General features: G+C 52.6%; 1 protein-coding gene across 1 annotated transcript in view; it reads left to right on the top strand.

Annotated features, from left to right (window-relative positions):
* The first annotated feature begins 3450 nt into the window (after positions 1–3450).
* The window catches only part of LOC123750870 (beta-1,3-glucan-binding protein), a 95499-nt gene continuing 84766 nt past the window's right edge, over positions 3451–14183 (top strand). The window contains exons 1-2 of the mRNA XM_069310326.1: positions 3451–3502; positions 11028–11140. Coding sequence (XP_069166427.1) covers positions 3454–3502; positions 11028–11140 — 162 coding nt within the window. The 5' untranslated portion in view covers positions 3451–3453. The remainder of the gene's footprint in view (positions 3503–11027; positions 11141–14183) is intronic.

The following is a 14183-nucleotide window of genomic DNA, read 5'->3' as shown; positions in this document are numbered from 1 at the left end:
TCTTCAGGAGAAGACGACCGTGTATATACTTTCCCTGTGCAGTGTTAATACCCCTCCCCCTGTGTAACTTTTATATATTACTTATTGGTGAAGGTAATTATAATCTTAAGTTTTTGCCTTTTTTTCCCTTCCCCTTTTATTTTACTTGCGTCACGGATCTCATCCCTTGAAAGCCACTACTGGCTTGGGGCCGGATACAACTTCCTCTAATAACATCAGAGTACGAACCCAGTTGCGACCCGAGAGGGCCGTAACAGGGACAGGCTACTGTACTGCTACGTGGGGACAGGCTACTGTACCGCTACGTAGGGACAGGCTACTGTACCGCTACGTGGGGACAGGCTACTGTACCGCTGTGTGGGGGACAGGCTACTGTACCGCTGTGTGGGGGACAGGCTACTGTACCGCTGTGTGGGGGACAGGCTACTGTACCGCTGTGTGGGGACAGGCTACTGTACCGCTGTGTGGGGACAGGCTACTGTACCGCTGTGTGGGGGACAGGCTACTGTACCGCTACGTGGGGACAGGCTACTGTACCGCTACGTGGGGACAGGCTACTGTACCGCTACGTGGGGACAGGCTACTGTACCGCTGTGTGGGGGACAGGCTACTGTACCGCTGTGTGGGGGACAGGCTACTGTACCGCTGTGTGGGGGACAGGCTACTGTACCGCTGTGTGGGGGACAGGCTACTGTACCGCTGTGTGGGGGACAGGCTACTGTACCGCTGTGTGGGGGACAGGCTACTGTACCTCTGTGTGGGGACAGGCTACTGTACCGCTGTGTGGGGACAGGCTACTGTACCGCTGTGTGGGGGACAGGCTACTGTACCTCTGTGTGGGGACAGGCTACTGTACCGCTGTGTGGGGACAGGCTACTGTACCGCTGTGTGGGGGACAGGCTACTGTACCGCTGTGTGGGGGACAGGCTACTGTACCGCTGTGTGGGGACAGGCTACTGTACCGCTGTGTGGGGGACAGGCTACTGTACCTCTGTGTGGGGACAGGCTACTGTACCGCTGTGTGGGGACAGGCTACTGTACCGCTGTGTGGGGACAGGCTACTGTACCGCTGTGTGGGGACAGGCTACTGTACCGCTGTGTGAGGGACAGGCTACTGTACTTCTGTGTGGGGACAGGCTACTGTACCGCTGTGTGGGGGACAGGCTACTGTACCGCTGTGTGGGGGACAGGCTACTGTACCGCTGTGTGGGGGACAGGCTACTGTACCGCTACGTGGGGACAGGCTACTGTACCGCTGTGTGGGGGACAGGCTACTGTACCGCTACGTGGGGACAGGCTACTGTACCGCTGTGTGGGGGACAGGCTACTGTACCGCTACGTGGGGACAGGCTACTGTACCGCTGTGTGGGGGACAGGCTACTGTACCGCTGTGTGGGGGACAGGCTACTGTACCGCTACGTGGGGACAGGCTACTGTGCCGCTACGTGGGGGCAGGCTACTGTACCGCTACGTGGGGACAGGCTACTGTACCGCTGTGTGGGGGACAGGCTACTGTACCGCTGTGTGGGGGACAGGCTACTGTACCGTTGTGTGGGGGACAGGCTTCTGTACCTCTACGTGGGGACAGGCTACTGTACCGCTGTGTGGGGGACAGGCTACTGTACCGCTGTGTGGGGACAGGCTACTGTACCGCTGTGTGGGGGACAGGCTACTGTACCTCTGTGTGGGGGACAGGCTACTGTACCGCTGTGTGGGGGACAGGCTACTGTACCGCTGTGTGGGGACAGGCTACTGTACCTCTGTGTGGGGGACAGGCTACTGTACCGCTGTGTGGGGGACAGGCTACTGTACCGCTGTGTGGGGGGACAGGCTACTGTACCGCTGTGTGGGGGACAGGCTACTGTACCGCTGTGTGGGGACAGGCTACTGTACCGCTGTGTGGGGGACAGGCTACTGTACCGCTGTGTGGGGACAGGCTACTGTACCGCTGTGTGGGGGACAGGCTACTGTACCGCTGTGTGGGGGACAGGCTACTGTACCGCTGTGTGGGGGACAGGCTACTGTACCGCTGTGTGGGGGACAGGCTACTGTACCGCTGTGTGGGGGACAGGCTACTGTACCGCTGTGTGGGGGACAGGCTACTGTACCGCTGTGTGGGGGACAGGCTACTGTACCGCTGTATGGGGGACAGGCTACTGTACCGCTGTGTGGGGGACAGGCTACTGTACCGCTGTGTGGGGGACAGGCTACTGTACCGCTGTGTGGGGACAGGCTACTGTACCGCTGTGTGGGGACAGGCTACTGTACCGCTGTGTGGGGACAGGCTACTGTACTGTTGTGTGGTGCCAGGCTACTGTACTGTTGTGTGGTGCCAGGCTACTGTACTGTTGTGTGGTGCCAGCCTACTGTACTGTTGTGTGGGGCCAGGCTACTGTACTGTTGTGAGGTGCCAGGCTACTGTACTGCTGTGAGGTGCCAGGCTACTGTACTGTTGTGTGGTGCCAGGCTACTGTACTGTTGTGAGGTGCCAGGCTACTGTACTGTTGTGTGGGGCCAGCCTACTGTACTGTTGTGTGGTGCCAGGCTACTGTACTGTTGTGAGGTGCCAGGCTACTGTACTGTTGTGTGGGGCCAGGCTACTGTACTGCTGTGAGGTGCCAGGCTACTGTACTGTTGTGTGGGGCCAGGCTACTGTACTGTTGTGTGGTGCCAGGCTACTGTACTGTTGTGAGGTGCCAGGCTACTGTACTGTTGTGTGGTGCCAGGCTACTGTACTGTTGTGTGGTGCCAGGCTACTGTACTGTTGTGTGGTGCCAGGCTACTGTACTGTTGTGTGGGGCCAGGCTACTGTACTGTTGTGTGGTGCCAGGCTACTGTACTGCTGTGAGGTGCCAGGCTACTGTACTGTTGTGTGGTGCCAGGCTACTGTACTGCTGTGAGGTGCCAGGCTACTGTACTGCTGTGTGGTGCCAGGCTACTGTACTGTTGTGTGGTGCCAGCCTACTGTACTGTTGTGTGGTGCCAGGCTACTGTACTGTTGTGTGGTGCCAGGCTACTGTACTGTTGTGTGTGGTGCCAGGCTACTGTACTGTTGTGTGGTGCCAGGCTACTGTACTGTTGTGTGGTGCCAGGCTACTGTACTGTTGTGTGGTGCCAGCCTACTGTACTGTTGTGTGGTGCCAGGCTACTGTACTGTTGTGTGGTGCCAGGCTACTGTACTGTTGTGTGGTGCCAGGCAACTGTACTGTTGTGTGGTGCCAGGCTACTGTACTGTTGTGTGGTGCCAGGCAACAGTACTGTTGTGTGGTGCCAGACGACTGTACTGCTGTGTGGTGTCTATTTCCCTGCAGTTTTTCATTATTAACCCAAAAGTCAGTACTTATGTTTCCACTCCTTAAAGATAATGCAGGGCAATGTTATCAATGTTATCTTCTCCATCTCTTTATATCCCAACATTTTTTTACATCTCCTTTTCTCCCCTTTCAGACAAGGATGAGGGCGCTGTACTTCCTGTTGGTGGTCTGTGGAGCCCTGGCTGCCGGTACGACCATCTTGTAAACTTCTCAGTATCAGTCTTCCATCATGGTCTCCACAGTTGATCTCCCAGGCAGTTATTGCTAGGCGCTTGTGGCGACTCGTCACACTCCTCACACACTGCTAACTCCGGTCCATACTCGTCACCTGACTCACGGCCACACCATACTCACACGCCACACACCCATGGATTAACTCACGGCCACACCCATCCTCTCACCCTCTGCCACTATATCCACACTCATCCTTTCACCCACTGCCACTATATCCACACTCATCCTTTCACCCACTGCCACTATATCCACACTCATCCTTTCACCCACTGCCACTATATCCACACTCATCCTTTCACCCACTGCTACTATATCCACACTCATCCTTTCACCCACTGCAAGAATATCCACACACCCATCCTTTCACCCACTGCTACTATATCCACACCCATCCTCTCACCCACCTGCCAATATATCCACACTCATCCTCTCACCCACTTTCACTATATCCAAACCCATCCTCTCACCCTAAGGGTGGGGGATACTGGAGAGTTTAGAGGGGGTGGGGGAGAAAGGAGGACTTGGGGGTGGGGGGAGAATGGAGGGCTTCGAGGTGGGGGAGAAGGGAGGGCATGGGGGATTAGGGAGGGCTTGGGAGGGAAGAAGGGAGATCCTGGGGAGGGGGAGGGTGCCCATTGTGGGTACTCTCCCACCACTGTGTGAGAGCTGTAGTGAGTATTAACCTTCAATTGTGAGAGGTATTATAATCTCGTCTTGCACTGTTCAACTTCCAATTAAAGGAGTATACTTTATCAATAACTTCATATTGAGAATGTCGCGCCGCACGGTAGTTAGAGATCGTCATCGTTAATAATCAACATGGTAAGCAAATAATTATCAATAGAATGCACCAAACCGAGAAGGCTATGTAGCACCATCAAATGTGTGGGATAATCAGATGGCGCTAAATATCACCAAGGATGCCAATACGAGAACAGAAACGCATAAGGCGAACGATATCAAAAGTATCCGAGTCGCCAAGAATTCTATCGAGGGACAAGCGACCGCGGGGGACGTTCGGAAAACAAGACACACGCTCGTCCTGGAAGTCAGGACATTCAACAAGGATATCCATGACAGTAAGAGGGACAATGCAATTTGGACAATAAGGAGCAGGGTGGAGCTCCATTAAGTGACCGTGAGTTAAACGGGTATGGCCAATACGTAACCTAGTCAGAGCCGTTTCCCACCTCCGGTTACGGTGGTAGGAGGAAGGCCATTGCGACACACGACTCTTAAGAGTACGCAGTTTGTTACCAATAACAGAAGACCAACAACGCTGCCAGCGGGCAAGGATGGAGGCATGAATAACTGGGTAAAAATCGGAATAAGGAATACTTTTACAGGAGATGGGACAAGTGCGGCAAGTGCAAGTTCCTCAGCGGCAGCATCCACACACTCATTTAAAGAGACACCAAGATGGCTGGGAACCCAGCAAAACTCAACCGACTTAAATTTACTGGAGATAAGAAACAGCCAATGTTGAATCTCGATGACCACCGGGTGGACCAGATTAAAGGACCCTAACGCCATGAGGGCACTACGAGAGTCAACTACTACCACGAAGGAGGATTGCCCCCGGGAAAGCAGGAGACGAAGAGCATAGAGAATAGCATAAAGTTCTGCTGTGAAGATGCTAGCCTCTGGAGGAAGGCGACACATATAAGTTTGGTCAGGAAAAACAACAGAGTAGCCCACACCGTCAGCAGACTTAGACCCATCGGTGAAGATGGGAACGGAGTGGGAGTGAGAAGAAAAGTGCTCAAGGAAGAGGCGTTTCAGAACCGTAGGAGCGGTAAAAGATTTAGTAATGCGGGTCAGAGAAGTACAAAACTTGGGAAGGGGGACCCTCCACGGGGGCAGGGATGGAACAATACGAGGAGAAACATTGGTAATATGAACTGAAAGAATCTTGTAAGCGAGTCAAACGGACAGAGGGAGGTGGTGAAGAGGAACAGGAACTACAGGAGGGGTAAAAGTCAAAGAGACTTTTGAGAGAGTGAGGATGCTGGAAGGATCGCGAAAGATAACGAAGACTGTAGCGATCACGGCGGTCCTGGAGAGACTGGAAGCCTGTGTCAGCGTACAAGCTGAGAGTTGGAGTTGAACGAAAAGCACCAGAGCTGAGGCTCAACCCAGTATGGTGCAAAGGATCAAGACGGCGAAGAGTGAGGATGGAGAAGGAGTAGAAGGAGAAGCAGAAGAGTATGCAGGGCAACCATAATCGAGTTTAGACAGGACGAGGGAGGAATGCAAATAGAGGAGCGTGCGCCTATCCGCTCCCCGAGAAGTATGGAACAAAACCTTAAGTAGGTTAAGGGCCTTAGAGCATTCAACACGGAGGTAAGAGACATGGGGCGACCAAGACAAACGAGTGTCAAAGAATAACCCCAAAAGCTTTGCGGAATCTTTGTATTCAAAGGGACGACCATAAAGTGACAAAGAGGGACGAAGAACGACCAGCTTCCAAGTAAAAGACATGGCACAAGTATTAGTAGTAGAGAACTTGAAGCCATGATAGGTGGCCCAAGATGACAAGGCATCAATCGCAAGTTGAAGCTGCCGTTGAAGGAGAGGTAAATCATCACCTTAACAGCAAAGAGTAAGATCGTCAACATAAAGAGCGGAGAAGATGCCAGAAGGAAGGGAGGAAAGAAGACCATTGAGGGCAACCAGAAAAATAGTAGTACTCAGAACACTACCTTGGGGTACACCTTCATACTGCCGAAAAGAGGCAGAGAGAGGGGTACCAAGTCTGACTCGAAAGGTACGACGAGAGAGAAAGCTTCGAAGGAAGAGAGGGAGATTACCACAAAGGCCAAAAGAACGAAGTTGGGACAGAATATGGTATCACCAGGTCGTATCATAAGTCTTTTCCAGGTCAGAAAGGACAGCAACAACGGAGGTCTTCGCAGCAAAAGCAGTACGAATATAGACCTCCAAGTTCACCAGGACATCAGTCGTGCTGCGGCACTTGCGGAAACCAAATTGAGAAGGGGAGAGGTGGTGATGGTGTTCCAAAAACCACATCAGGCGGACATTTACCCTACGCTCAAAGAGCTTGCAGACACAACTCGTGAGAGCGATAGGGTGGAAGTCCCTAGGGGACGTACCGAGAGACCCTGGTTTCCGAATAGGGAATAAAACAGCATCAAGCCAGTCCTCAGGGACGGACGACGACTCCCAGACCTGGTTATACAGACTCGGTAAATACGGAGACGTGCACGGCGGGAGATGGCGAAGCATCTCATAATGAACGTCATCCGAGCCCGCTGCTGTAGATCCACAGAGGGCCAGGGCAGACTGAAGTTCAGAAAGAGAGAAAGGATCGTTATAGGGAAGACGGAGATGAGTGTGGAAATCTAAAGGATTAGATTCAAGAACAGGCTTACGAAGAAGATAGGATTGAGGAAGATGAGAACCAGAGCTAACAGAAGAAAAGTGGGAACCCAGTTCGGTCGCGACCGTCACTGGGTCCACCACAAGAGTACCGCGGAGGTGGAAAACCAGCGAGACATCTGAAATGAACTTGCCCACAATCTTGCGAATCTTCTTCCAGATCTGTGGCAGAGGAGTATCAGACGTAATGGTGGAAACATAAGATTTCCAACTCTCACGTTTAGCTGTATGGATGGTCCTATGGGCAACCGCACTTACCTTCCGAAACAAAATAAAAGAATCAGCCGTCTGCCAGCGGCGGTGTTTCTTCCAGGCTGCACGCTTACAGCGGACAGCCCGAGCACAGTCCGCATTGCACAAGGGAACGCACTTCTGTGTGCCCCGGGAGGAAGAGCGAGGAATAGAGCAGAGGGCTGTGTTGAAGACAGTGTCATAAAAAAGAAGGAGGGCACGAGGAAGAGGCAGAGAGGAGAGGTCAGAGAGAGTAGCACGGAGGGTGAATAGGCACCAGTCAGCCTTGGCAAACTGTCACCAAGGGAAGGAGAGGGTAAGGGTGGAAGGAGAAAAAGGAAATGAGGACAGGGAAATGATCACTGTTATGGAGGTCATCAAGAACCTGCCACGTGAAATCTAAGTAAAGGGACGACGAGCAGGGAGAAAGATCAAGACAGGAAAGGGTGCGAGTTCGAGAGTCCACATGAGTGGGCTCGGCCTCGGATGTTTGTCAGAACATCACCCCAGAGGGTATGTCGACAGTTGAAATCACCCAAGAGGAGCACCGACTCTGGCAAGGAGTCCAGGAGGTGCTTAAGATCAGGAAGGGAAAGCAGGACATTTAGGGGGAGATAAATGGAACAGACTATACCATTTACCCATAAAAACACGGGCAACAGAACAATGGATAGGTGACGGAAGAAGTAGGGGGACGAAAGAATATCTGATCGAATTAAGAGAGCAGTAGAGTTATGGTGGGGGGGGGGGGGAGAGTTATGGGGGGGGGGGGGGAAAGAAAGAAAGAAATAACCACGAAAGTGACCAGGACGAGCACTAAGCATTGGTTCCTGGAGACAAACACAAAGTGGTGAAAACTGTGTAATTAGAAGTTGGAGTTCATGGAAGTTGGCATAACATCCACGAATATTCCACTGAAGAAGAGACATTACCAAAGAGAAAGGACAGTAACAGAGAACAAGAAAGAAACAAAGGTAAAGAAGAACACAGTTTATTAAAGAATCTCAGGATCAAGGTCAAGATCCAGAAGGGGGGAAACCCCAGAAGGAGAACCAGGAGGGAAACTTGGCGGGACAGGAGGCAAAGGAATAGGGGAGTAGGTGGTGGATGTGGTAGGGTTTAAGGCCTGGAAACGGTTGTGAGACTGAGGAAGGTGGGAAGGACGAGGAGAGGTCGAACGCAACACGCGAGCATAGGATACGGCCGCGAAAGGGGTGAGACGACGCACTTGGTGTCTCGCTTCAGGAAAAGACAGACGATCACTGTGCTTCAAGTTGAGGACGGCTTCCTTGAGTTTGTAGTGTATACACGTGCGTGAGAAAGTAAGGTGGGCCTCACCGCAATTGAGGCAGCGAGCCTGGGGAGAAGTGCACTCGGACTTAGAATGACTATTGTCTCCACGCATGGGGCATAGATACACAGTACTTGTGCATTTGAGGACACCGTGTCCGAACTTCCAACACTTATTGCAAAGTCTAGGAGAGAGAATGTACTCCTGAACGGAGCATCTGGCACCAGCAAGAATAATAGAGGGCTGAAGGACCCTACTATCAAAGGTGATTTTAACAACTCGAAGGGGCTGACTGCGACGACCACGAGGGGGTTGAGTATACGTGTCCACCTGGAGGACAGAATGGCCTTGTGCTTCGAGGATATGTTTAATATCCTCATGGCAATCTATGAGGTTCCGAACACCAGTTGCAACATGGTGTGGGAGGAGAACAGTGCCAACACTGGCATTTAACCGAGCGTTTTTGGAAACCTGAACAGGGGTCTCTCCAATGCAGGACAAAGTGGCTAATCGAGTAGCTGCATCCTGAGAAGGAGCAGTGACGACACGCGTACCGTAACTGGTGGAGTTTAAAGTAACAAAGGCATCTACGAAATCAACAAGGTGTTTATGGAGGGAGAAATCGTCAGGAGGAGTAGAATCCAGATGGTTGAGATCAAAGTATTTAGCCCACGTAGCTGGACCAAACAAGGCATTGTAAGTATTAGTACGAGAAGGGATCGTGCGAGTGCGGCCGTGGCGGGGACGGCGTTGAGAACCCCCTAGAGAGAGAGGGGGGGGGGGGTGTAAAAGGTGCAGTAGTCACAATGAGAGACGGAGCTGTGCAAGGGGACGAAGTGGTCACCACTGGGGGCTGGGAACTCGACCCTACCACAGAGTAGGGAGGGGAGCTGAGGGGAGCAGTCAGGGGGTCGGGGCCCAATGCAGCGGGGGCTACAGGGCCCGGTCTTCCAACACAGTCCGACTTGGGGCCTTGGTCGCCCACCCCACGAGCCTGAGAAGGAACAACGGAAATATTATCAGCCTGAAAACAAGGAAAAAACTTTCATTCACGAATGAGCCCCCACACCCACCATGGAGCCAAAATTAGAGGTAGGACACTCAACAAGAAGCTATCGCCGATCTTGCCGGGGCCCCCTAGCGGTGCGTCGTGAGTATACGCCCCACAAACGCCACCTTAAGAACCGTGAGTCCGTCGAGATAGGGTTCAGTGATGAAAGGAGGATTGACAATAAAAGGTTCCCCTCGCTCTCGACGTCAGGTACTATAGTTCTACGGATGCAGGAGTATGCCTCCTCAAACACCCGGGTGTCAAAATAGAAGAAGTCCAAGAGAATAATCAAAACGGGTAAAAGGTTGGCAGGAAATGACAATCAGAAAGGAGAAGAGGGGGATGGGGGGGGGGAGAAAAACGAAACACAAGGAAAAGGAAAAAAAAAAAGAGTTCTGGCAAAATTGGTAAAGACAGCAGCCGGAGAATAAGGCTCCAAAAGGACAGAGGACTGACCCATGGAGCATCACACTCCGGCAGCCCCCACTAAGCCCCCTCACGTCGACAAGGAGCCAGAAAGGGAGGGGGTCAACAAGGTAAGCTGCCACCAGCTTGCTTATTTTTACACGTTCTGGGAAAACTTTTGACTCCCTTGTGATAAGTTCTCAATATCTGGGCGACAGGATGAGGAGTGAACGGATGTTATGTTGGTCTTCGTCCTGTGGTCTCTCTCTCTCTCTGATGTAGTTAACATTTTGGGACAGAAGTTAATCTGGTGGATGATCTAGCAAAGCCTCGTGTTGAGTCTGGCGACAATGCTGCCAAGAAACTCCAAACCCTAAGGCGCATCTTATTCCAACTCTCATGAAGAGGTTTCAAAACCTTACATGAAGCACAAGCTTGTACTGATTGTATACATTTAAGGCGCTGCTAGATGGCTTGCTCCCCACGATACAGCTGAAGACCTGTGCGTGAAGACTCGTCTCCAGCCTTCATTCATTATTGTTGGACTGTTGAGGACGTTAATGCATTCAACACTAGAGGGGTGATGGCGGACTTATTCATATGGTCAATATTCCCGAGGTCCCCCACCTGCCCCAACTTTGTGAGCAGCCGCAAACTGGAAGCCTTAACTTCAGGAAGTTAGTAGTAACCAGCCTCATGCTGGCTGCTACTCTCAAGGTGATATATCGACCAGCAATAACCGAACAACATTCTACCTGCCAAAAAAGTTTAAATTTACTAACATTCTGTCTTTTAATATCATTCATAATTAAGTAGACAACATTGTCTAGTATTCACACAGAACTCTCCCTAACGTGATATACATCAATGAGAAGGTTCACCAGGGCTGTGAGTTGGGGCGAGAACCTGCGACTGCGGTGTTAACAACCACATTACTCTACGATGGTCAAGTGGTAGAGTATGCGGTTGGTATGGCCTTGGGCCCAGGTTCGCGCCCACCTCACAGCGTTGGGGGGATTTTCTCATTGTCTAGAATTTGTAAATATATTTAAAGTGTTTTAGTAATTAAAACTTATAGTAAAGATAACATTGTCCTTCCCAGATGTTGTTGATCCGGCCAGCTGCCGGAGCTTTCCCTGCCTTATCTTCAACGATGACTTCAACGATCTCAACAACAATATCTGGAAGCCTGAAATCACCATGTCTGGTGGCGGGGTGAGTAACTGTCTGGTGGCGGGGTGAGTAACTGTCTTGGGGGCGGGGTGAGTAACTGTCTTGGGGGTGGGGTGAGTAACTGTCTTGGGGGTGGGGTGAGTAACTGTCTGGTGGCGGGGTGAGTAACTGTCTTGGGGGCGGGGTGAGTAACTGTCTTGGGGGTGGGGTGAGTAACTGTCTTGGGGGTGGGGTGAGTAACTGTCTGGTGGCGGGGTGAGTAACTGTCTGGTGGCGGGGTGAGTAACTGTCTTGGGGGCGGGGTGAGTAACTGTCTTGGGGTGGGGTGAGTAGCTGTCTAGTGGTGGGGTGAGTAACTGTCTGGTGGTGGGGTGAGTAACTGTCTAGTGGTGGGGTGAGTAACTGTCTGGTGGTGGGGTGAGTAACTGTCTGGTGGTGGGGTGAGTAACTGTCTTGGTGGTGGGGTGAGTAACTGTCTGATGGTGGGGTGAGTAACTGTCTGGTGGTGGGGTGAGTAACTGTCTTGGGGGCGGGGTGAGTAACTGTCTGGTGGTGGGGTGAGTAACTGTCTGGTGGTGGGGTGAGTAACTGTCTTGGGGTGGGGTGAGTAACTGTCTTGGGGGTGGGGTGAGTAGCTGTCTAGTGGTGGGGTGAGTAACTGTCTGGTGGTGGGGTGAGTAACTGTCTAGTGGTGGGGTGAGTAACTGTCTGGTGGTGGGGTGAGTAACTGTCTGGTGGTGGGGTGAGTAACTGTCTTGGTGGTGGGGTGAGTAACTGTCTGGTGGTGGGGTGAGTAACTGTCTGGTGGTGGGGTGAGTAACTGTCTGGTGGTGGGGTGAGTAACTGTCTGGTGGTGGGGTGAGTAACTGTCTTGGTGGTGGGGTGAGTAACTGTCTGGTGGTGGGGTGAGTAACTGTCTGGTGGTGGGGTGAGTAACTGTCTTGGGGGTGGGGTGAGTAACTGTCTGGTGGTGGGGTGAGTAACTGTCTTGGGGGTGGGGTGAGTAACTGTCTGGTGGTGGGGTGAGTAACTGTCTTGGGGGTGGGGTGAGTAACTGTCTAGTGGTGGGGTGAGTAACTGTCTGGTGGTGGGGTGAGTAACTGTCTGGTGGTGGGGTGAGTAACTGTCTGGTGGTGGGGTGAGTAACTGTCTGGTGGTGGGGTGAGTAACTGTCTTGGGGGTGGGGTGAGTAACTGTCTGGTGGTGGGGTGAGTAACTGTCTGGTGGTGGGGTGAGTAACTGTCTGGTGGTGGGGTGAGTAACTGTCTGGTGGTGAGGTGAGTAACTGTCTGGTGGCGGGGTGAGTAACTGTCTTGGGGGTGGGGTGAGTAACTGTCTGGTGGTGGGGTGAGTAACTGTCTTGGGGGTGGGGTGAGTAACTGTCTAGTGGTGGGGTGAGTAACTGTCTGGTGGTGGGGTGAGTAACTGTCTGGTGGTGGGGTGAGTAACTGTCTGGTGGTGGGGTGAGTAACTGTCTGGTGGTGAGGTGAGTAACTGTCTGGTGGTGGGGTGAGTGACTGTCTTGGGGGTGGGGTGAGTAACTGTCTGGTGGTGGGGTGAGTAACTGTCTGGTGGTGGGGTGAGTAACTGTTTTGGGGGTGGGGTGAGTAACTGTCTGGTGGTGGGGTGAGTAACTGTCCGGTGGTGGGGTGAGTAACTGTCTTGGGGGTGGGGTGAGTAACTGTCTGGTGGTGGGGTGAGTAACCGTCTTGGGGGCGGGGTGAGTAACTGTCTAGTGGTGGGGTGAGTAACTGTTTGGTGGTGGGGTGAGTAACTGTCTGGTGGTGGGGTGAGTAACTGTCTTGGGGTGGGGTGAGTAACTGTCTTTTGGTTGGGTGAGTAACTGTCTTGGGGTGGGGTGAGTAACTGTCTGGTGGTGGGGTGAGTAACTGTCTTTTGGTTGGGTGAGTAACTGTCTTGGGGTGGGGTGAGTAACTGTCTTGGGGTGGGGTGAGTAACTGTCTTTTGGTTGGGCGAGTAACTGTCTGGTGGTGGGGTGAGTAACTGTCTGGTGGTTGGATGAGTAACTGTCTGGTGGTGGGGTGAGTAACTGTCTGGTGGTGGGGTGAGTAACTGTCTGGTGGTGGGGTGAGTAACTGTCTTGGGGTGGGGTGAGTAACTGTCTGGTGGTTGGGTGAGTAACTGTCTGGTGGTGGGGTGAGTAACTGTCTGGTGGTGGGGTGAGTAACTGTTTTGGGGGTGGGGTGAGTAACTGTCTGGTGGTGGGGTGAGTAACTGTCTGGTGGTGGGGTGAGTAACTGTCTTGGGGGTGGGGTGAGTAACTGTCTGGTGGTGGGGTGAGTAACCGTCTTGGTGGCGGGGTGAGTAACTGTCTAGTGGTGGGGTGAGTAACTGTTTGGTGGTGGGGTGAGTAACTGTCTGGTGGTAGGGTGAGTAACTGTCTTGGGGTGGGGTGAGTAACTGTCTTTTGGTTGGGTGAGTAACTGTCTTGGGGTGGGGTGAGTAACTGTCTGGTGGTGGGGTGAGTAACTGTCTTTTGGTTGGGTGAGTAACTGTCTTGGGGTGGGGTGAGTAACTGTCTTGGGGTGGGGTGAGTAACTGTCTTTTGGTTGGGTGAGTAACTGTCTGGTGGTGGGGTGAGTAACTGTCTGGTGGTTGGATGAGTAACTGTCTGGTGGTGGGGTGAGTAACTGTCTGGTGGTGGGGTGAGTAACTGTCTGGTGGTGGGGTGAGTAACTGTCTTGGGGTGGGGTGAGTAACTGTCTGGTGGTTGGGTGAGTAACTGTCTGGTGGTGGGGTGAGTAACTGTCTTGGGGTGGGGTGAGTAACTGTCTGGTGGTGGGGTGAGTAACTGTCTGGTGGTGGGGTGAGTAACTGTCTTGGGGTGGGGTGAGTAACTGTCTGGTGGTGGGGTGAGTAACTGTCTTTTGGTTGGGTGAGTAACTGTCTTGGGGTGGGGTGAGTAACTGTCTTGGGGTGGGGTGAGTAACTGTCTGGTGGTGGGGTGAGTAACTGTCTTTTGGTTGGGTGAGTAACTGTCTTGGGGTGGGGTGAGTAACTGTCTTGGGGTGGGGTGAGTAACTGTCTTTTGGTTGGGTGAGTAACTGTCTGGTGGTGGGGTGAG

This window comes from Procambarus clarkii, chromosome 67, assembly GCF_040958095.1.
Source record: "Procambarus clarkii isolate CNS0578487 chromosome 67, FALCON_Pclarkii_2.0, whole genome shotgun sequence".
In the NCBI taxonomy this organism is placed as follows: Eukaryota; Metazoa; Arthropoda; class Malacostraca; order Decapoda; family Cambaridae; genus Procambarus; species Procambarus clarkii.
The sequence above is the reverse complement of the archived record's forward strand: the minus strand, read 5'-3'. Positions and strand labels throughout refer to the sequence as shown.